The sequence below is a fragment of the Saccopteryx leptura genome, chromosome 1 (genome assembly GCF_036850995.1).
Source record: "Saccopteryx leptura isolate mSacLep1 chromosome 1, mSacLep1_pri_phased_curated, whole genome shotgun sequence".
NCBI lineage: Eukaryota > Metazoa > Chordata > Mammalia > Chiroptera > Emballonuridae > Saccopteryx > Saccopteryx leptura.
Genome location: NC_089503.1, coordinates 328,295,817 through 328,320,021, shown reverse-complemented (window position 1 = coordinate 328,320,021; position 24,205 = coordinate 328,295,817). Strand labels below are relative to the sequence as shown.

At 40.9% G+C, this 24,205-nt stretch overlaps 1 protein-coding gene across 3 annotated transcripts in view; it reads left to right on the top strand.

Moving 5' to 3' along the window:
• Positions 1-24,205, top strand: part of KLHL32 (kelch like family member 32) — a 241,751-nt gene that overhangs the window by 51,620 nt on the left and 165,926 nt on the right. For all 3 annotated transcript variants that reach the window (XM_066358849.1, XM_066358848.1, XM_066358847.1), the window contains exon 3: positions 15,076-15,256. In XM_066358849.1, the coding sequence (XP_066214946.1) occupies positions 15,076-15,256 (181 nt within the window). The remainder of the gene's footprint in view (positions 1-15,075; positions 15,257-24,205) is intronic.

The following is a 24,205-nucleotide window of genomic DNA, read 5'->3' as shown; positions in this document are numbered from 1 at the left end:
ACTGCTGTGATCTGATTAATAATCAGATCTAGATATGTTTGTTTCTTCATTCTTTGACTGATACTACTTTTTTATCTGTTTCCTATTTAGGATGTTAACCTCCCTCAAACAAAATGTATACTGCTCTAAGGGGATATGAATGAAAAAGAATCAGAAACCTATATCTATACATGATGTCATCCTCTTAAAGTAATCACTGGGGAATGTGATACATAGTCTCAGGAAACTCATAACATTAAAAAAAAATAATTTGTTTAACAGAGAGTTATGGAGCCAAGCACTCTACCTGCTGCAGAGGATCCAGCAGTGGATAAAACAGATAAGGTTCTTGCCATTATAAAATGTATCTTCTTTGGGCAAATCACACCAGTAACAATGCAAATAAAATTGTAAAAAATGCTTTGAGGGAAGAGTGCAGGGTTGATAGGATGAGGAAGTGCCTTCGTGAAGAAGCTTTCTGTGACCGAAGATCTGCAGGGCGGGGTGGCGGGGGAAATATCTGGGCAGGAAGCCAGGCGCGTTCCCGCACTGGGGAGCCGACAGTCAGAAAGCACAGGGCATTCCTGGGACTGTTCTCAGTGGCAGCAAGTCTCCATCATCTTCTGAGGAAACAGGTCAAAAGGATCTTCAGAGCAACAAATGAGACAGGCGATAAACCTGGGAGATGCCTTCTTTCTAAAAAGATTAAGAAGATGGTGATGGAGGGAGACTTGACTTGGGGTGGTGGACATGCAATGCAGTATACAGATGATGTATTGTGGAATTGTGCACCTGAAACCTGTATGATTTTATTAGCCAATGCCCCCCCCCCCAATAAATTCAATAAAAAAAGAATTGGGTATGTCTATGAAATAATGAGACCAGCGTTCTTCCACAACTCTGAAGCCATTAGAGATGACGGGTTCCCAAAATGGGTGCAGAAAGGGAGGCATTGCTACAGCCAGTAGAGTACCTCTGCGCTTTCTGTGTGAGCCTGTTCCTCTAGATCAGTGATTCTCAAAGGGGATGAATTTGCACTCAGGGTACATTGTGCAATATCTGGCAACATTTTCTGTTGTCACTGGGGGTGGGTGCTAAATATCTTAAAATGCACAAGACAAAGTACCCCCTCCTACCCCCATAGCAAAAAACAAACAAACAAGCAAAAAACCCCACAAAGCTATCTTTCCCAGGATGTCGATTTCATTGACATGGAGAAATCCTGCTCTAGCTCTGGCCTCCGGCCAACATAGCACATAGGGACCATGATTTCTGTCTGCCACCACCTCAGCCAAGTGCTTTATTTTTGGCTACCAGGATCCGTGTGCATTCTTCTGAAAATGATATTTTACTTTAAAATCTGGCATCTCTGTTTTTACTGATCAGCTCTCACTGCCATCTGTCCCCCACAGCACTGTCATCTCTACAGTGGCCTTCCCTTCTCTGCTATGAGGCAGAGCCTACCCTGCCCTGTCTCCTGTGGAACTATACTGCTCACAAAAATTAGGGGATATTTTATTGCTTCATATTCATTTTGAAATATCCCCTAATTTTTCTGAGCAGTATATTATCCCTGAAAAGCTCTGCTCGTGACTTCATGAGACCTGCCCTCTCCTGAGGCATCATTTCCCTTCTAGCCTCTCAAGTGGTGGCATTATTATTTCTTCACATCTTATGCATTTTAGGGATGGGTAGAGAGCTTGTTGTCTCCCTGGGACATTGTTTTGCTTTGAGATCATTACTCCTCAAACTGGTTGTTAGAGAAAGCAGCAACAAAGACTTGCTTAGGGAGGTGGTGCTCCTCCACTCTCACCCTGCCTCCTCTCCCCTGTTGTCTGGGTCATCTCCTTCATCCACTGATCATTTGGCACCTGGATTTCAGTCTTCTTCCTCATCACAAAGCCTTTACAATTTCCTGGTGCCTCATTGTTTACATGGAGGATCCGTCAAGCTTGGTGGCTTGGATTTAAATTCCCTTTTTTTTTTTTAACAGAGAGAGAGAGAGAGAGTCAGAGATAGGGACAGACAGACAGGAAGGGAGAGAGATTAGAAGCATCAATTCTTTGTTGCGGCACCTTAGTTGTTCATTTGATTGCTTTCTCATATGTGCCTTGACTGAGGGGCCACAGCAGAGCGAGTGACCCCTTGCTCAAGCCAGCAACCTTGGACTTTAAGCCAGCAATCTTGGGTTCAAGCCATCGACCATGGGGTCATGTCTGTGATTCCATGCTCAAGCTAGTGACCCCATGCTCAAGCTGGTGCAACCTTGGGGTTTCAAACCTGGGTCCTCTGTGTCCCAATCTGACGCTTTATCCACTGAACCGCTGCCTGGTCAGATGGATCTTCAACCGGTTATCTCCAAAAACCTTCTCCCTCCACTGAGCCACCACTCACTCCCAAGGTCACACTGTGGACCTTGCTCTATTCTGAAACCACTACATCAACCACTTTACTCTTACCAGGACCATGTCTCCTTCTGGCTTGACCATAGCTTCCTGCCCTGTGGTTGTACATTGACCTCATTGCAGTGTCTCATCTGCTGGCCCTGATCATTTCTACCAATCCATCAACCCTTCCCCCAGACCCATTTCCCTTCTTATTCAGGTGAGATTCTGTCATTCTTTAAATCTTTAATTTTTTTTTGCTCCCTGCATTTCTGCTGCATTTCCCTGACAAAATACCAACTCAGATGAACCCAACTATCCACATTTCCATGCCTACATGATCCAGTGGAGGTTGGTTCCAATACATCCTTAGATTAAACAAGCCCAAAATGCTCAGTTTAATGATTCTGGTCCACTTATTCCCTCTCTCCTGCTCCCATAGCTGAGCCCACCCTGCTTCTGTGTGTTGAATTCTTTCTTCTCAGCAACCTCTGACTGTGGATTGTCCCTCCACTGTGTTTGGAGACACAGATGTACTTCTGTTACCCTCTCTGTGGAGACGAGAAACAGATTTCCACCTCTGGCCAAGACCTCTACCCTCTGTGGAGACGAGAAATAGATTTCCACCTCTGGCCAAGACCTCTTTCTGAGCTGCAGATCCTATACCATGTCCTCCCTTGTCCTCAGGATTCCAGCCATTAACATTCTGTGTAAGGGCCCTGCTCCCTCCTGCCATAGGACTCTAGGACTTGCTGTTTCTCTGCCTGGAAAACTCTTCACTCTCCTGCCCACAGCTCCAGCCCACAGCTGCAGCCATACATCTGGGGTGGAGGGCACCTCATTGATTAATGTATAACTGTGTAACTGCCTTGGTAAACCACATACTGCCGAGTTTGGTTTGTTCACCATTTTATCTCCGGGACCTAGCACAATACCTGGCACAGTGTGAATAAATATTACAGGAAGGAAGGGAGGGAGGGAAGAAGGAAAGGAAGAAGAAAAACTATTAATTTATAATTAAGTTCCTTTCTTCCAAGTCTTATTATTACTTAACCACTTTGTAAGTATATTCTGTCTTTATTATTTCAACCACTACTATTAATTGCTGGCACCTATTTTAAAGTATTCACAAGTTATAAAGTGTTCTATATAAAATAAAATGAAATTTCATCATGGGGCCTTTTAACAGCCTGCCCACATAAGTAGCGAGGGTTGTTTTAATACTAATGTATTTAATTTGTATACCAATGTTTTGACTGTGGAATTGAAGTCACAGGGTATTCACTTCATAGTTCATCGGTAGACTGAATGGAGACAATCATGAGTCAGTCTAGTGCTATCGGGTGTTTGTCCAGCGTTTTCTTTCTTGCATAGGCTATTTAAACAACGAAGCTTTTTATGCTGCTTGACTGCTTTTATATGAGTGTGTAATATCTTACTGGTGGCCTTACTTCCAAACTACTTGTATATTTTTATGTATCTAAATACTAGGTAAACACTGATATAGAAATTGACTTGAATTTTTAAGTTTGAAACGAGGTTGTTTAAAAACCAAACAGCTGTTTTGGAATTTAAATCTTAAAAACTGACCGAACTTGGTCAAAATTTATTCTATGAAAAAGGAACTCATTGAGATTTCTGTGATCAAAAATGTTACCTCTACGAGCTTGAACTAGAGATTTGCACGAAAGCAGTGCTTCCCTGTGTGGGGGGGGGGTACCGGGTCATGGACAGCGTGCTCTGCACTTGATTGTTTAGTTTCTTGCCATCTATTTCAGAATGAAAGTTAAAGACTTAAAGTCATGAATAACCCTGTTCCCTAAAACATCACTTATTTATCTCCCTGTTACTGGGTCGTGACATATGGCCAATCAGATGGTTGCTCCCTGCATCACTAAAAACCAATTTGCTACTCAGGGAGCCTGGGGCTTCCCATGTTGCACTGCACTCTGGGCCCTGAAGGTACAGAAATGGCTGTGCTTAGCAGCAACCTGACGAGGTGCCTGATGCTTTTATAGAGTTCCGGTGGAAGGAAATCTCCCTGGGAACTTGTACACTGTCCAGTAGAACTGTAGTGCGAAGTTTATGATTAAAAAATTTCAAGGAGCCACATTTTTTAAAAAAGGCAAAAAGAATGGGCAGAGGGGAGTCAAGACTGACAAATACACGGTGACGGAAAACGATTTGACTTTGGGTGACGGGTATACAACATAATCGACAGTTCAAATGCTGTAGAGATGTTCATCTGAAATCTATGTCCTCTTACTGATCAGTGCCACCCTGTTGAAGTTAATTTTCTAAATACAATTTTTTGAAAAGGTAAAAAGAAACAGGCAAAATGAATTTTAGCTATAGAGTTTATTTAACCCAGTGTATCCAAAATGTTTCAACATGTAATCAATATAAAAATATTGATAAGATATTTGGCAGTCTTTTTCTTTTTTATACTATAATATGCCTGGCATCCAGTGTGCATTTTACACTCAGAGCCCACCTCAGAGCCCACCTCAGTGTGGTGTGCCCCCATTTCAGTGGTCTGCAGCCACCGTGCAGCGGCTGTTTCTTTGGACAGTGCTAGGGTCCCTCAGAGGAAAGGCTGTTGGGATTCCTTTGGGGAGGCCACTCACCCTGGGCGCTCACCTGTGAGTTTTGAAGCGGCAGTATTACTTTCATGAAAGACCTTTCACAGCTTTAGGATGACACTCAAATCTGTATACCCTTGAGAAATATGCCTCCTGTTTTGTTCTTTTTCCAGTCATTTAGGAAGTATTAGAAAGACATGTTTTTATTATTATTATTATTGATTTTAGAAAGGCCGAGAGAGGAAGGGAGAGAGAGAGCATGAGAACGATAGAGAGAAGCATTCATTTGTTCCACTTAGTTGTGTATTCCTTGGTTGCTCCCTGTTTGTGCCCTAACTGGGTATCAAACCACAATCTTGGTTTTTCAGGACGATGCTCTAATCTACTGAGCCAACTGGCCAGGGCAGGAAGTTTTAATAATGTGATTTTCTTTCCTTCTTTTTTGTTTCCCAAACGCTGTAATGGAGGACATTGCTCCAACTTTGGAGGTTCAGTATGCTAACTTGGTATAAGGTGTAGATGCCAGGGAGTCGGGTGTGCTCCCCTCTTAATGTAGACATGGTGTGTTGTACTCTTCCATTCACCTCCTCCTGGTTTATAATTATTGACTTCAAATGGGCCTGCCATCTTCCAGCTGTGTTCATTTAGAGTGTTAAGGTCTTTGGCAGATTTAACATTTGAGAGTGAATGGGAAGTTACTTTTAGACTACAGTAATGACTTGTTGATTAATAAGCCTTTATTTCTTGCCAAATGTTGGGAGTATTTGTGTCTGTTTTTAAAGAGTTCCTGACATACTGATTCCAAGTATTTTGCCTTAAATATTTAGCATGTTGTTTTCTTTAAACTTGATGATTTCAAACCCAGCTGAATGAGCCTATAAAATTCTGCCACAATACTATTGTTTCAGAACTGAGCGCTTTATTCTTTGCCAAATTTCAGTTTACAGCTCATCTTTTCCTGGCAAGATTTATTCACTGTCATTTGATATCTGAAATTCAAATACTGATTCAGTCTTATAAAAGGGCAGGAATTGTGGCACTATATTTGGAAAATGAGTAAGGAAAGATTTTAATGCAATTATTTTAATATATTCTGTTCCACTACAAATGAAATCTCAAATAGATTTTGTTGGGCAAATGAGTTTGTAAAATCTTTATTTTTTGAGTTTGCTCACTTTAATTGTTAGAAAACGGCACTGGGCAGCGCCAGGGATACGTCTGTGAAATTGCAGATTACCTTCCTGCTTGGGAAGGGTCACTGTCTTGCTCACGTTTGCTGGAGGAGAGGTTTTTCCACCAGAAAGTTTTGAAAAAAGAGGAGAGGAGAAGGAGAAGGAGAAGGAGAAGGAGAAGGAACAGGAAGCCATGTTTGCAGAGTGAGAGAAAATGCCGAGTGCTGAAGAAGCTATGATGGCAGGGAAAGAGAAGGTGTGCAGATGGGGAACCAGAGCTGAGGGGCTTTGGGAGCCCTACTAAGATGGGTGGGGCCTTTGATTCTAGGAGAATCCGGAGAAGATTCTCCTGGTGGTGGACCCGAACCGGATCATGTGTCAGGGCCTTGTGAGCTCTGAACTAATGGAGAGGGAAGTGTTTTTCCCTGTGTGTGTTGCTCATCGGCTGGTACGAGACTTTAATAAAGGAATGGCCCACCATTCTTTGGCTCCACTGTTTCGTTTACATCTGTCCTAATCCAGTGGGAACCTGCAAGTGAATGGTGGCAGCAGCCGTGACTACTGGCCATACCCATTTATTAAGCATTTAAGGTGATATTAAAAGGAAAAAACGTTATGAGAGTTTCAGATAAATTGTCTAAGGTTATAAAAAAAACGTATTCTCTATTCCAAAGTTTATCTCAGTTACAGGGCAAAGATAATTGTTTTGAATTATGATTTCAAACATTTATCACTAGCTTATGTAAATATGTCCCTGTATATTATTTTTAAAAAGCAACTTTGATTTTCAGGTTAATTATGCATAATATAAATGTAAAATTAATATGGACCTTGTGACTTTCTTTTCTTGCAATCAGATTTTTTATATCTTTTTTTTTTTTTTTTTTTTTTTTTTTTACAGATTATCACATTATTTTGTCTTTTCTTTTTGATTGAATTTCTTGGGGTGACATTGGTTAATAAAGTTGTACAAGTTTTAGGTGCACAGTTCAACAATACGTCATCTGTATAATACATTGTATGTTCATCACTCCAAGTCCAGTCTCCCTCCATCACCAGCTCTCCCCCTCTACCCTCCTCCACCTCCTCAGCTCCCTTCCCCTCCTGCATTCCCCACACTGTTGTCTGTGTCTATAAGTTTTTATTCTTTTTTTAATCCCTTTCACCTTTTTCACCCAGCCTTTAACCCCCAGTCCTTCTGACAGCTGTCAGTCTGGGGGTTTTTTGCTTGTTTTTCAAACAGGAAGATGAATTTACATTACTGTGTTCTTGGTGAAAGGTTTTCAAGATGCCTGATATCAGACCTTCAGTTTTCTTATCTGTAAAATACAGATACTGATAGTACCTGCCTCATAGGGTTGTTAGGAATATTAAGTAATAATTACAAATCACTAAGAGTAATTCGTGGAACATAGTAAGAGCTTTGGGTTTATAAAATATATAAAAGTGTTCTCTTTTCTTTAGGAGAGATTTTTTTCTAAGATTATAAAGCTTTACTTAACTGATAAAATATTTCTATTTTTATTTTTAAATTTTACTTAGAAAATTAACTTTAACATGGTGACATTGATCAATAAAAGTACATAGGTTTCACATAAACATTTCTATAGCATTTGAATTGTTGATTATGTTGTATACTCATCACCCAAAGTCAAATCATTTTCTGTCACCTTGTATTTGTCCCTCTTCACACCCTTCCCCCACACTCCCTTTGCCCTGGTAACCACTTCGCTTTTATCTATGTCCATGAGTCTCAGTTTTATATCCCACCTATGTGTGAAATCATAGTTTTTAGCTTTTTCTGATTTACTTGTTTCACTCTGTACAGTGTTCTCAAGGTTCATCCACGTTGTCGTAATGTCACTATGTCATCATTCTTTATGGCTGAGTAGTATTCTATTGTGTATAGGTACCACACCTTCATTATCCAATCCTCTATGGAGGGACACTTTGGTTGTTTCCATGTCTTGACCCCTGTGGATAATGCTGCGATGAACATGGGGTGCATATGACTTTACATACCAATGTTTTCAAGTTTTGGGGGTAAATACCTAGTAGAGGAATTGCTGGGTCATATGGTAGTTCTATTCTTAATTTTTTGAGGAGCCACCATACTTTCTTCCATAATGGTTGTACTAATTTGCATTCCCACCAACAGTGAAAGAGGGTTCCTTTTTCTCCACAGTCTCTCCAACACTCGTTATTACCTGTCATGTTGATAATAGCCAATCTAACAGGTGTGAGTTGGTATGTTATTGTAGTTTTGATTTGCATTTCTCAAATATCTAGTGAAGATGAACATCTTTTCATATATCTTTTGGCCATTTTTATATCCTCTTGGGAGAAGTGTGTGATCAGATCCTCTCCCCATTTTTTAATTGGATTGTTTGCTTATTTGTTGCTGAACTTTGTGAACGCTTTTTATATTTTGGATATTAACCCCTTATCCGAGATGTTGTTTGCAAATCTCATCGATCATCTCCCATTTAGTTGGCTGCCTATTTGTTTGGTTGTCAGTTTTTTTGCTGTGCAGGAGCATTTTAGTTTGATGTAGTCCCATTCACTTATTTTTGCCTTTACTTCCCTTGCCTTTGGGTTCAAATTTATAAATTGTTCTTTATGGCCAGGGTCCATGAGTTTAGTACTTATGATTTCTTCTGTGTAATTTATTGTTTCAGTTCTTATATTTAGGTCTTTGATCCATTTTGAATTGCTTTTGTGCAGGGGGACAAATTGTAGTTGAGTTTCATTCTTTTGCATGTGGTTTTCCAATTTTCCCAGGCACCATTTATTGAAGAAGTTTCCTTTTCTTCATTGTGTGTTTTTGGCTCCTTTGTTGAAGATGAGTTGTGCATATAGATATGGTTTTATTTTGGGGATTTTGATTCTGTTCCATTGGTCTGTATGTCTGCTTTTCTGCCAATACCATGCTGTTTTGATTATTTTGGCCTTGCAGTTTAATTTGAAGTCAGGCAGTATGATACCTCTGGCTTCATTTTTTTCCCTCAGGATTGCTTTGGCTATTTGGGATATTTTATGGTTCCATACAAAACTGGTAAATTTTTGTTTTATTTCTTTTAAAAATGATGGAATTTTGATGAGGATTGCATTAAATTTGTATATTTCTTTGGGTAATATGGCCATTTTAACTATGTTGATTCTTCCAACCATGAACATGGAATAATTTTTTATTTCATTATGTCTTTTTCAATTTCGTTCAATAATATTTTGCAGTTTTCAGTAGATAGGTCCTTCACATCCTTTGTTAAGTTTATCCCTAGGTATTTTGTTGTTGTTGTTGCAAGTGTAAAAGACTTTTTTTTTTTAGTTCATTTTCCTGTGTTTCATATAGGAAAGCAATGGAATTTTGTATATTGATTTTGTATCCTGTGACGTTTCTGTATTTGCTTATTGTTTCTAATAGTTTTTTGTGGAGTCTTTGGGGTTTTCTGTATACAGGATCATATCATCTGAAAAAAGTGATAACTTTACTTTTTCTTTCTAAATATGGATGCCTTTTATTTTTTTCTCTTGTCTGATTGCTCTGGCTAAAGCTTCCAGAACTCTGTTGAAACAGAGTGGAGAGAGTGGGCAGCCTTGTTTGCCTTATGATCAGAAAATATGCTTAGTATAATTTCAGTATTCCTGAATTTGTTGATGTTAGTTTTGTGGCCCAACATATGGTCTGTCTTTGAAAATGATTCATGCACTCTGGAGAAGAATGTATAATCTGACATTTTGTGATGAAATGTCCTATAAATGTCTATTATGTCCATTTGGTCCAGAGTGTTGCGTAAGGCTGATATTTCTTTATTGATTTTCTGTTTGGAGGATCTATCTAAAGCTGTCAGTGGTGTGTTGAAATACCCAAGTATGATCGTGTTTTGTCTGCTTCTATTTTTAGATCAGTTTGTAGATGTCTCATTTATTTTGGTGCTCCCTGGTTCGGTGCATATATATTAACAAGTGTTATGTCTTCTTGATATGATGTCCCCGTTATCATTATGAAATGTCTGTTTTTGTCTCTGGTTACCTTTGTTGTCTTGACATCAGCATTGTCAGATATGAGTATGGCTATTCCTGCTTTGCTTTGGATATTATTTGCGTGGAGAATCTTTTTCAAACCTTTCACTTTGAATCTACTTTTGTCCTTGCAGCTTAGTTGTGTCTCTTGAAGGCAACATATGGTTGGGTTTTACTTTTCGGTCCAATCTGCTACTCTGTGCCTCTTTATTAGTGAATTCGGTTTATTTACATTTAGGGTAATTATTGACACTTGAGGATTTCCTATAGCCATTTTATGTTTTGTTTTCTGATTGCTCTTTATCTTGTTTGGTTCTTCTCTTTTCTGTTTCTATCAGTTTTTATTTGACGGTATTCTATCCTTCTTTTCTGTTTCTTCTTTTTTTAAGCTGTGTGTTTCAGTGGTGGTTTTTTCATGGGTGGTTACCATTATGTTTTTAAGAGAAAAATGTTCATATGTACAAGAATCCTTTGTCTTGTGAGTGCTTCTGCACTCCATCCTCCTTTGCTACTGCAGATCTTTATCCTGTTCCCATTTATGTTACTGTTTTCACAGGTTATCCTCATTTTTATTGTGACCTTGCTGGAGCATTTACTTGTAGTTTTTAGTTGTTTTGTTCTTTGTATCTCCACCTTGAGTATTTCTAGCAGTAGGTGTTTTCTGATAATAAATTTCTTCAGCTTCTGTATGTCTGTAAAAGTTTTTGTAGGATAACTTTGACGGTTATAGTATTCTTGGCTGGTATTTCCTATTTTTCAGTATTTTGAATGTTCAGGTCCACTGTCTTCTAGCTTGTAGAGTCATTGCTGAGAAGTCTGATGATAACCTAATGGGCTTTCTTTTATATGTTATGATCTTCTTTTCCCTATCTGCCTTGAGAATTCTTCTTTGTCATTGATTTTTGATAATTGTATTGTGATGTGCCTTGGAGTACATCTGTTTGGGTTGTGGTAACTCAGCATTCTGTTTGTTTCTTGGAGGCTCTAACTCTTTCCATAGGCTTGGGAAATTCTCATCAATTATTTGTTTGAATAGACTCTCCATTCCCTTCTCCCTCTCTTCTTCTTCTGATATACCCACTGTTCTTATATTGCTCTTTCTGATGGACTCAGACAATTTTTGTAGAGCTCTCTCAGTTTTTTTAATTCACGAGTCTCTTTTCTCTCTGTAGCATCTCTTGTTGCCTGTCTTCGATGTCACTGATTCTTTCCTCTGTCAGGCTTGTTCTATTAGCTAAACTTGCTACCACAGTCTTCAAATCATGTATTGAATTCTTTACTTCTGTTTTTAAAGTTTCAATCTCCTTGGTGAGGTATTTGTTTTATTCATTAATCTGTTTTCTGAGCTCATTAAATTGCCTCTTGGTGTCTTCTTGAATCTCGTTGAGTATTTTCAGAACTTCAATTTTGAATTCTCTTATCATTTCACTCCAAGATTTCCATGTGATTGAGATTTCTTTTCTGGATGTTTATCATTTTTTTCTGGACTATGTCTCTTGTGTAGCCATGGTTTTTGATTTCTTCTTCCTTGATGGCATTTGAGAGTGGTATTGTTAAGAACTGTAACAAAAAACAACTAAAAAATAAATAAAAATACAATAAAATATAAAAATTTAAATAATTATAACAAGAAGAGAAACCACAGAAATAAAGATAAAAACAATAAAAATCAAAACACCTACAAATACTAAGAATAAAATATAGAATTTAAAAAAGATGAAATTCAAAAGAGAATAAAGAATAAGGAAAAAGGGGGGAAAAAGGAAAAATAAATTTCAGTTCTGAGAAGTTTCTTTCAATAGCAGTTGCTGTATTACAAAGTTGAGCTCTGTGAAGTTCCTGGGATGTCCTCTGCTGCAACAGCAGGGATGCAGGCGGGGCCACGGTCGCGTTGTGGGGTGGGGCCTGTTTTGAGAGCTTTTCAGCTCCGGCTTTAGGCTCTAGAGTGGTGATCTCAGCCTTCCCGGCACTCCTTCCCGGGTCCGAACAGACCTGGGACCAGCCATGGAGCACCTGTTCTTCAGGGGAGAGAGAGGCTCTGGAGAACTAGCTATGGGGTTTGTCTCTGCCACTCTCCATACCACAAGGTGGGGAGGCAGGATCTGGGAGGCTGGGGCCCCACTTTCGCTCTCTCTGTCTCTGCTGAGTGCAGGCTGCAGGCCGACCACGGGAACACTGGCCCCACCCTACACTCTGGCTGGTTTGGTTTACCTCCCCCTCTGCTCCTCTGTCTCACCACTCCTCCCAGCTGAGGAGACCCAGTCACTCTGAATTTCCCTCTCGGTACCCCTCAGACAAAATCCAGACAGTCTGAGCTTCCCTCTTCCCCGAAGTCTAGCAGAGAAAAGAACCAAAAAACCCAGCCACTCCAGGTTTGTTTCCTCTCCTCTCCAAAGCCCACAACAAATGCATTTTATTTTCTCTCCCCTTTTCACCCCATCCCGCCTTTAGTCCATTTGGTGGGTGGATCTTTCAGGCACACCTGCCAACCCAGCTGAGGTTCCTTGACTGCATTTTAGTTTTTCAATTATTTGAAATTTCAAGGGGAGAGATCAGGAGTATCTCTCATGCCACCATTAATCTGACGTCATTCATATATAATTTTCTGATACAATATTTGTTACTATTCTATTCCTTCATTTTTTTTAAATTGAGCCTTGCTTATTAATCTCCATTTTGTACTTTGCATAGAAATTTGTACTAAAACGTTATTTATGCTTCTGAATGAAGTTTTCTATTGCTGATTTTAAAAGTCTATGGTTAGCTAGAGCCACTAGATGAATATTCAGTGACAGTAACCATTTCAGAACTCACTGCTGCATTTCAACGGAAAATAATCTTCTCACCTCCCACAAGAACTTCCTATATCATCACCTTCTGTCAAGTTTTTTTTTTTCTTTCAATAGTTCTGACATTTCTGAGACACCCCAATCAGAAATATCCAATACAGCTTACTGGCTACATTCCAGCATTTCACAGGAAGCACTGGCTTCACTTTAAGGTGGTATGATTTGTACTGGATTGTAATTTACCAGCCCACTGACACCACAGTCTGGGCAGAGCCCTGTCAAATAAATTACTCATGCAGTCTAGGCCAGCAGTCTCCCCAAATCCCTTGAGTGGCTCTTTCACACTCAGAGGGAGGGGTTGAATGCAGGAGTTTTCAGGAGAGGAGAAATGATGCTCAGTCATCCCGTGGGTATTTTTACTCGGCTTGGTGAAGAATCCACAGACCTGAAATGGGGAGGGGGGGGTTTCCGCCCTTATTCTTGTTCTGGGTTTAATTTATAGCTGGTGCAGCTCACCCATCTTAGTCCAGTGCTGGTTCTGAGAGTTTGGAGCGCAGCGGAGATTTTCATATATCAGAACTGGAACTGTTCATGGCTGTCTACAAATGCAGTTTGCATTTTGTGTTTATGGCATTATTTTTACATTACTTTAGGAAGATCTGGGGTTTCATATAGGTGTTTGAAAGGACATGGGAAGAATGTTTTAGAAATGAGTAGGGATTGAAGTGGTCAAGTTTCACAATGGATAAATTTAACAGCTCAAAATACACAGACAGAAAATAAAATCATACAATCACTTATAAATCTAGTACAGTGATCACATATATAGACATTGATGGCTGAAATTATAGATAGATCTTACTTGAAGCCTTAAATCTTTTCACTTACAATGGCATTTCTTTGGATGTTTATAATTTCCCAAGTTTAATTATAAGCAACTATGGTTTAATTAATTGTTTTTTATATGAAATGGTCACTGGCCCTTTTTTAAATTTATTTATTAAATTTAATGTAGTGACATTGATAAATCAGGGTACATATGTGGAGAGAAAACATCTCTAGATTATTTTGACATTTGATTGTGCTGTATACCCCTCCCCCAAAGTTAAATTGTCTTCTGTCACCTTCTATCTGGTTTTCTTTGTGCCCCTCCCCTCCCCCAACCCCTCTCTCCTTCTTCACCCCATCCTCCCTCCCCCCACCCCCCACCCCTCACCCCTGTTGCCATCACATTCTTGTTCATGTCTCTGAGTCTCATTTTCATGTCCCTTCTATGTATGGATTCATGTAGTTCTTAGTTTTTTTTTTCTGATTTACTTATTTCACTCGTATAATGTTATCAAGGTCCATCCATGTTATTGTAAAGGATCCGATGTCATCATTTCTTATGGCTGAGTAGTACTCCATAGTATATATGTACCAAAGCTTTTTAATCCACTCATCCTCTGACGGACACTTGGGTTGTTTCCAGATCTTCGCTATTGTGAACAATGCTGCCACAAACATGGGGGTGCATTTCTCCTTTTTGAGCCGTTCTATGGTGTCCTTGGGGTATATTCCTAAAAGTGGGATAGCTGGGTCAAAAGGCAGTTCTGGCAGCCCTTTTTTATCTAACCGACACTTGCTCCATTTTGTTTTGCTTATTAATGGGGTATTGAGTACTGTGGGGGACTCGGTGGCCTCCTGGGTCCCTGGGGGCCGCAGGGCCAGTGGACGGTGTGCTGGGTCAGCGGTGGCTGAGATTGCGTCCTGAGCCACAGAGCCAGGAGAGGAAGGGCTCACAGAGTTACACACAGATGTACGCAATTTAGACATACCTCCACTCGGAGAAGTCCACACGCTGAGGGGACAGAGGCTTAGAAGCAGACGCTCACAGACCCACAGGCACAGAGGGACAGACAAACACAAATTCAGAAAGAGAAGCACTAGTAGGAAAGAAATCGAACCCTGAAGGAATGAAGGAAAAAGAATTCTAGTAAAGGGGAGCAAGAGCTCGGTGGTGAGAGAGAAGTGGGGGAACATGGAGGTCCCACTCCGGCATGCTGGTGTTGCAGTCCCTAAGTCAGGGTTGAGGGACCGAGGGAGCGCGGGGTGCGGCAGCTGGGCTGGGAGAGGACCAGGCTGACTCAGTTGCTCTTTTTTGTAGTATTCAAGATATGCTGACAGGCCAGAGGCTCTGCCACTCGGAATCTCACAATGATAGTGTCCTGGCAGCGCTGAACCAGCAGAGGAGTGACGGCATCCTCTGCGATGTCACCCTGATTGCTGAGGAGCAGAAGTTCCATGCTCACAAGGCAGTCCTAGCAGCTTGCAGCGACTATTTTCGGGTAAGTCAAGGTTTTAAGAGATATCAGTTTAACCATAAGAGAATGATAAAGTTTCCTGCAGTGTTATGCAACCATTAGCCAATTAGATAATAATTTTCAGAGTTGTGAGCTTGGGGCCCGATTGGGATCCTCCCTGGGTCAGATGTCTAGATGTCCCCCAGTGTGACCTCCAGAACCCTCCTCTACGTCTGAGTTGAGGGGCATTTGACATTGGCCACCATAAGAAACTGTGACATAGTAGTGTTTCATAAGAGGGTGTGGGCTGGGGGTAGGATGTTTCTAGAACCGGGATCAGAAGGGCAATCTGAAAACAGCTTGTTAAAATAAACAAAGTCCCTAAAGATACGTAATGTTTCTGATGTTTTTATTTTCTGTGCATGGCCTTGTCTTAGTGCTTTCCAACCATTTGTCCCGGGGACAGAGATGCAGTTGGCCTCATGGACCTCTCTAGTTGACATATGCATGTCTATTGTGGCCGAAGGGACGTGTCTTGTTCAGCAGGATTTTGGAGTTTGCTAGTTAGTGGCTAATGAGATGTGGTGACATGTTTGTTATTTTTTAGAAGATGACTTGTCTATGTTTATAGCTAGTTAAATGCCATTTATTTTGTACTTTCTACTCAGGTGGTGGAAAAGGATTTTATATGTATATCTCTTTTAACCCTCACAACAAGTGACTTTACAAACATATATATGTACTATAAAAACCAACTTTTTACATATATGGAAACTAAATCTCAGAAGTAATTTGAGATAACTCAGAGGTTCTATAATAAGGCGCACAGGTCCTAAATTGCAGATCTGCAAGTAAAATCCATTTCTGACTCTTAACTAGCATGCTGTTGTACCTCTTATATGGATGTTAGAAAATCTTGATAATCATTAACTAGAATGTTTTGAAATATTAATTTCTGAAGGTACGTTATTTAATTCTTATTTAATTTTTTAAATGTTATTTTGGTTAATAATTTTAAAACACAACTGCATATGATCTATATAAATGAGGATATATTTAGTGGTGAATTTTTAAAATTTTTCTTACAAAAGTCAAAGTGATACAGAAACCAACTTGGGCCCATAGACAATTTGTTGGTTTGTTATGTATATTTCTAATAATCTCATTTTTGATGATTAAGAGACAATATCAACTACACTCAATTGTGAACCAGCAGTTAAAGAGAATTTTCAGAGATGCCAAATCATAAAAGAAAGACTTTCAGAAAACGTGTTTTAAATGTGGTAAAGCTTAGTAATGTAGAGAATAAAGAGGTAATTACTTAAAAAATGTCTATCTAAAATAAAAAGTAGGGATTTAATTCTAAACTGCAGAAGTGAAGCAAAATGTCTGAAAAGTGACCTTTATTTGCATTAGCACAATGATACATTTTTACACTCTCAAATTGTTAGGCATTAACCTTTCAAAAGGTTATACTAATCAGAGAGCATTTCAAACAATGCACTTTGGGTTGTTATATATAACACGCGCGCACATAACATAATGCGAGGTTTGTCTTCCTGTACATCATAATGTAACCCTCTTGGTGCTCAGCCACTCTCGTCTTAAGTCTCTCTTGATTGGGTTTTTAATTTAATTTTGGGAAATGATTTGATTTTGTGCATGTGTGTTTGGGAGCAAGTGCGTGCATGTGGATGAAAGAGCATTTTCCTTGTTGGCATTCAGTAGTGTTTGTGGTTACTCCCAGTTTTTCATCTCTTCCACCACAGTGCCCCTGATACTCTGGTAGGTGGGACACAGAGTGCCTCCTTCATAACACCTATGTGAAAATACCTGTGGAGAAAGCTTTATTCCTATTCTGCAGATATGGAAACTAAAGTGCAGTATGCTTAAATAACCTGCCCAAGGATTGCCAGATATTAAGAAAAAGGGCTGGTTTTCACAAACCGAAGATCTATCTCCTTGAGCTCCAAGTGTGCTTTCTCCACTTAACCACATGTCCTGCTGGATTCATACACAGTTCCTTCACTTTCATCACTTGTTTGTGAGGTGAAAATTAAGTGACTTGTGTATTGATTGTTCAGATCGATAAACCAAGACAAAATTGGGACAGTTGGCACTTCTCTTTTCTAGGCACTCTGCTAAGTGCTGAAGTTAAATATATATTTAACCTGACATAGACTGAGCCTTGTGTAGCTTTTGTTGCATAAAAAACACCCCAAAACTTAGAAGCTGTCTAAAAGTGCTCTGGTCTGCTAGCTCTCCTGATCTATGCTGGATTCATTCTCACCATCAGTGGTTAACTGGAGAGTTGGCTGGAGGCTGAATGATCTAAGTTGGCCTTGTTCACATGTCGGGTGATTAGTAGGCTCCTGGCTGGGCTGGTAGGGGACACTGGGCATGTATTTCTCATGAACAGGCTAGCCTGGGCTTTTGCACATGACAAGACTCAATGCACAGGTGCTTTCCAAGCTTATGTTTGTGTCATGTTTACTAATGTCCTATTCAGCAAGCAAGTCACACGGCCAAACCCAGAGTCAGCATAAGAGAGCATACCAAAGGGTGTACCTGCAAAAAGGGGAAGAATTTGTGGCATGTTTGCAACCTACCACTGTCAAGAATTGTCAAGAATCTGTAATGGATCCTACTCGGAAGCCAGAAAGTCTGCTAGTTTCATAGATGCTGGTGGAGACGGAAGATTCCTAAGCCAGAGGCACCGGATAGCGTATTCCTCATAGCAGCGGCAGGATCTGACTCTGAGCTGACCTGTACCTTCCCAAGCCCAGTTCCCACAGGGTGACATGAAAGGGCCGGTTGCATTATTGGAGAGGATCATTGAGCTTAGGCAACCCCAACCTTTTATAATGGGCATGAAATATGACTGTCTTTTGCTCTGGAGAGAGACATTATTACACTGGACAGTAAGCATGCCTACCCTTTGCTTGGCAAAGAGACACTGTATCTTCCAGGATTGTAAGCAAAACCACCTTTTACCACAAAGGGAGATACAACTCTGTCACGCAAAGCTTTTTGCTATAGAAACATCCTTGAAAAGAGGATTCAGAACAGGACAGGCAGGCCTCACTCACCATACACGCAGACATGGAGGAGACCCATGGAGGACTGTCTTGCAACAACGGCCTGCCTTGTCTTTCAGTGTCTTATGCTCGACCACACTGAAATATCCAGAAGCACTATCCCGTTTTAGTAACTTCTGTATCTTTCACAAGCCTTATAATGTTGCCTTAGGCTTAGTAAGTGCTCAATTAATATTTATTAAGTGAGGAAATGTTTTCTAATTATCATAGAATTCATGTATATTTTAATTCTTAATATCCTGAATATAAAATATGCAGATTATTCATGGAATTTTCTCTCTAATGTGATCTGTTCAAATTAATTAAGTACTTTGAGGTAAATAGATATTTGTGCTCTGTATTCTGCTCTCTGGCAGGTTGTTTTGAAACTACAGTAATTGTTCTGATTCAGGAAAGCTGGGACTGTGAAAGTGAGGAGAATGGCCAGGTTTGTATGTAAACTGTTCTTTGCACTGATCTGAGAGTTGGTATCAGCTTTTCTTGATTACAGTGTGAATAAAAAGCAGTTGAGCACAAATTACTATGCCTTCTTGTGTGATCATAGACATTTTAAAAGGAAGGGTGAAAGCAAATTCTTTAGCCCAGTCATAATGATTTTTAAAATTATTAAACTCAGGCTTGATATCAGTGGTGTGGGCACAACATGGCATTTGTCAAATGCTATCACTGAGTCAGACCAGGGATTTATTTTTTATAAGAATATAAAGCAGTGGTGGAAGGAAGGGAGAGCTTAGGAGTCAGGTCTGAGCTTAAATAGAGCAGCAGGGACTGTATCTCTCTGGTCACCATTGTTTTCACAATCCCTGACAAACAGTACATAGTAAGTGCTATTCTACTGAATATTTGTTAGGTTATTCATCCCCTTTACTATCTATTCTTTGATCATAGACACATCATTTTACATCTGTGAACATATGCTTTTTCATTTGTAAATAGATCATAAAGCACAGCTCTCAGAATGGCTTGATATACATATTGCTTTTTTTTAATTTTTAAAAACAATTTTCATTGATTTGAGGGGGGGAAGGGGGAGAGAATGAAACATTAACTCATTTCAGTTAGTTGTTCCATTTAGTTATGCACTCATTGATTGCTTCTTGCACATGCCCTGATTGGAGGTCGAATCTGTAACCTCTGGCATGCTGGGTCAATGCTTTGCCCACTGAGCCACCTGGCCAGGGCCTTAATATAGAGGTTTAAATGAGATAGGTATATAATGCATTAGTGCTCTATCTGACACACAGGAGACCTTTAGTAAACTAAGCTGTTTCACTCTTTGTACTAACTGTGGTTACTGGTCATGCTCTGCCTGCCTGTTTGTGGAAAAAGAAGAGTTCATATGTAGGCTCACCTAATTACAGACTCATTTACCTTTTGATCAGTCAGAATAACCATTTTGGTTGCATCCTTTATCCTCTTCATTTTTTTTTCAATCTGACACCTCCCTCCTCCCTGCTTAGAATATTCCAGTAGCCATCTAACTTTTTTCCTCCTTCGGTTGTCCCATTGTAGACCTTTGTGCGGAGGACTGTGTGATTTCTTTCACTGCCCGGCTCAGGGCTTCCCAAGCTCCTCAGTCCCCGTCTGCCCGGCTCAGGGCCTCCCAAGCTCCTCGGTCCCCGTCTGCCTGGCTCAGGGCCTCCCAAGCTCCTCAGTCCCCGTCTGCCCGGCTCAGGGCCTCCCCAAGCTCCTCAGCCCCCATCTTCCTGGCTCAGGGCTTCCCCATGCTCCTCAGTCCACATCTTCCTGGCTTAGGGCCTCCCAAGCTCCTCGGTCCCGTCTGCCTGGCTCAGGGCCTCCCAAGCTCCTCGGTCCCGTCTGCCCGGCTCAGGGCCTCCCAAGCTCCTCAGTCCCGTCTGCCCGGCTCAGGGCCTCCCAAGCTCCTTGGACCCCGTCTGCCTGGCTCAGGGCTTCCCAAGCTCCTCGGTCCCCGTCTTCCCGGCTCAGGGCTTCCCAAGCTCCTCTGTCCCCGTCTGCCCGGCTCAGGGCCTCCCAAGCTCCTCGGTCCCGTCTGCCCGCTCCTGCACTGTGCCCTCAGGCTGTGCCATTGCCGCTCCTGCTCTCCTGCTCCTCTTTGTTCTATCTGTTCATTTGATGCTGCAGCCATACTGTTCCCTAAACGCACTCTCTTCCACCTGAGGGTCTTGCCTCTTCTCAGCCTTGCTAATGACCGTTCCTTCCACCTGTGACCTCCTACTCCTTTTTTAGTTTACCCTGTGCATCTACCAAGATGCATCACAGCCAACAAGGTGTGAAGTCCTTGACAAAGGCTTCACCTCTGACATCTCCCTAAATTAATATGTAAGATCCAATTTTCTGAAACCTTACAACTGTAGTTTGTTTCCCTCAAGGAATTAAAGATCAACAAAATAAAAATGCAACCTATGGAACAGAAGAAAATATTTGTAAATACTGTATTTGATAAGGCATTAATATCCAAAATATATAAACAATCCATACAAATACAAATCCAATTTAAAAATAAGCAGAGGAACAGAATAGACAATTTTCCAAAGAAGACATCCGTGGCCAATGGGTACCTGAAAAGCTCCTCAACATCACTAATCATCAGGGAGATACAAATCAAAATGAGATAGCCTAACCAGGCGGTGGCGCAGTGGATAGAGGGTCAGACTGGGATGCCGAGGACCCAGGTTCGAGACCCCAAGGTTGCCAGCTTGAGCACAAGCTCCTCTGGTTTGAGCAAGGCTCACCAGCTTGAGCCCAAGGTCGCTGGCTTGAGCAAGGGGTCACTCGGTCTGCTTTAGCCCCCCAGTCAAGGCACGTATGAGAAATCAATCAATGCACTATTAAGGAACTGCAACGAAGAATTGATGTTTCTCATCTCCCTCTCTTCCTGTCTGTCTGTCCCTCTCTCTGACTCTCTCTCTGTCTCTGCCACACACAAAAAAAATCACAATGAGATAGCATATCATATCTATGAGAATGACTATTATCAAAAAGGCATTAGCAAGTTTTCACAAGGATGAAGAGAAAAGGGAACCCTTTCACATGGTGGGACTGTAAACTGGTGCAGCCACTGTGGAAGTGGAAGCATATGGAGGTTCCTCAAAAATTAAAAATAGAACTACCGTATATGATCCAGTGACTCCACTTCTGAGTATTCCTCCAAAAGAAATGAAATCAGGAATTCAAAAAGATATCTGCATGCCCGTGTGTTCATTGCAGCATTATTCATGACAACTAAGACTTAGAACAACCCAAGTGTTCATCTGTGGATGAATGGATAAAGAAGATGTGGTTTTGTGTGTGTGTGTGTGTGTGTGTTTATATACTCACAGAAAAAAAGAAATCCTGTCGTTTGCAACAACATGGATGAACCGTGAGAGCATTATGTATGCTAAGTGAAATAAGCAGAGAAAGACAAGAACTATAGGATTTCACTTACAGAAAAACAGAGAATAGAATGTTGATTATCCGGGGCTGGGAATGGGTGAAATGGAAAGATGTTGACAAAGCATATGAACTTCCAGTTATAAAAAGAGTAAGTCCTGAAGAACTAATCTATAGCAATGTGACTATAGTTAACAAGCAGTGTTATAGGCTTGAGAGTTACTAAAAGAGTACATCTACATTTGTGCACCCATGTTAAGAAAACTGAGGTGCTGATGTGTTAATGAACCTTATTGTGGCAATCATTTTGCAGTATCTATGTGTATCAAATCATCACATTGCATACCTTAAACTGATACAATGTTATATGTTAATTACATCTCAATATAACTAGAACAGAAATTTAAAGAGGAATTAAAGATTATCATGTGTTCAAGCTCCTTTCACCAGTTACTTCTCTGGAAGGCTCTGTAACCAGCAGAGGACCGGTTCACCAATGCATTATTGAACAAAATCGAATGAGGAAGTACTGAACCAAAGGTAGCAGGAGACAGTACAGGCTTTCTGATCTAGAATGTGTGTGTGAGAGGTGGGGACTAGTCAGCGCCTTACCCTCCTCCCTCTGGCAGTCAGCCCCTCTGACTGGGGGACACCAAGGTTGCAGGTCCCCACGGTGGGCAGGTCTGGTGGCAGGCCGCCCTGTATCCCTGGAGGCTGGTGTTTAACACTTGCTATCTCCATCTTAATCTCCACGAACGCCTACGCTCCCTGGCCAAGGAAGCAGATGCCTTCGCTGTCTAACATAGCTTTGCATATGTGATGGTAAAGTGATTCAAATATGACATTTTGGAAAGTTAAATATTTGAGCATCATGTTCCATTAGAGCCTGAGGGTGCTCTGCCTGTGTAATTTTTAGTTTTGAGAGAAGACATGTAGCCTATGAAAAAAATTTTTGTTTCATATATTTTTTATAATCATACTATTCAGTTACCATTTGATTAAAATTGATTAAAAAGCTATTAAATGAGTATATGATATGCAATTAGAAGTAACATTTAAAAAACCAAATAAGCGTGTGTTATATACCTACTGTTTGCTAGACAAGGAATGAGTTTGTAGTCTGGTAGGAGATACAGACAAGTAAATAAATACCTACAGTGTAGTGAATCGTATTTCCCCATGTATAAGACACACCTTGTTTTTGAAATATTTGGGTTCTAAAAACTGGGTGGGTTTTATACAGTGGTTGTGGCATTTCAAATGCCATAGATGGAACTGAGGACGAGGCAATATATGAAGACAGTGATTCGTCATCAGACACAGATGAGGACAAGCTAATGGATGGGAGTTTTGACAGTGATGAGGAGTTGTATGAATTTTATGATGAATAAAACTTGAGTTTAATAACTATGTAAGACATTTATTTTCAAATTTCGGGCCCCAGAGTTAAGGTGCATCTTATACATGAGAACGTATTATACATGGGGGAATACAGCAATTGCTATTAATAACAACTGCCATTAATTGAGTATTTACCATGTTACAGGCACTTATTCTAAGTGTTTTATGTGTATCAACTCATTTTGTCCTCTGAGGACATCTATAAGGTAGGTATTATTATTATTATCATCATATCCATTTTAAAAATAAAGGGAAGGAGGCCCAAATGTAAATAATGCCACTGGAGGCATGAAGAGCAGTCCAGGAAGAGCTGAAGGCCCGACCTCAGCCAGGAGCAGATGCCGGAGAAGAGGCTCTGCTGAAGCCTGGTTTGGGCGGCGGAGTGGGTGGGACATCGCAGGTAGAATCCACAGGACCTCGGGATGGATGATGCGGGAGAGGAAAGACTCACAGATGAGTGAGACTCCTGCCTTGAGCACTGGGGATAGGGGAGCAAGACAGTGCTCGCACACCATCGGCCCGAGCCCGGAGGGGCGAGGAGGAGAGCACACGCAAGACGTTTGAAGACAGCTGTACCCTTGCTGGAGCAAGCAGGGAAGGCTAAGTGCGAGGACTTAATGTTCCCCTGGAGGGGTGGAGCCAGTGCCTTTTTCTTCTCTGTCCGTTGCGTCCCAGAGTCACTGAGGTGCCTGGCAGCCCCAGACCTTCAGTGTTCCTTCTCCCCTGACCCAGTCTGATTGGAGCGGTTTCTTGCTGTTGTGTGTGCAGGGCCTCACCAATCCCCTCCTCTGAATATTTCCCCTAAGAACACCCATTATATGTACTGTTTAACGTTTTAGTTTGTCTTGTTTCCTGAGAAAGTTTCCTGTATGACTTGAAGGTAATAGCACCATTGACATGAAAACATACATGAGACCAGTGTTGGGTTCCTGCTGTCTCCTATTGGGTGGTTTTATAGATTCTTCATTAACATTTCTGATTCTCAGAAATCATATACGTGTAAGGCATATTGTGTTTGTCACATGAAAGATAAACAGCAACATAACATTGACAGTTATTTTGCTTCTCGCTGCCAAGCCTGCAGCCTCTTGCCTTTCTCCCTAGCCTGCTGCTCCGCCTCCATCAATTCTGTGAGCCCCCA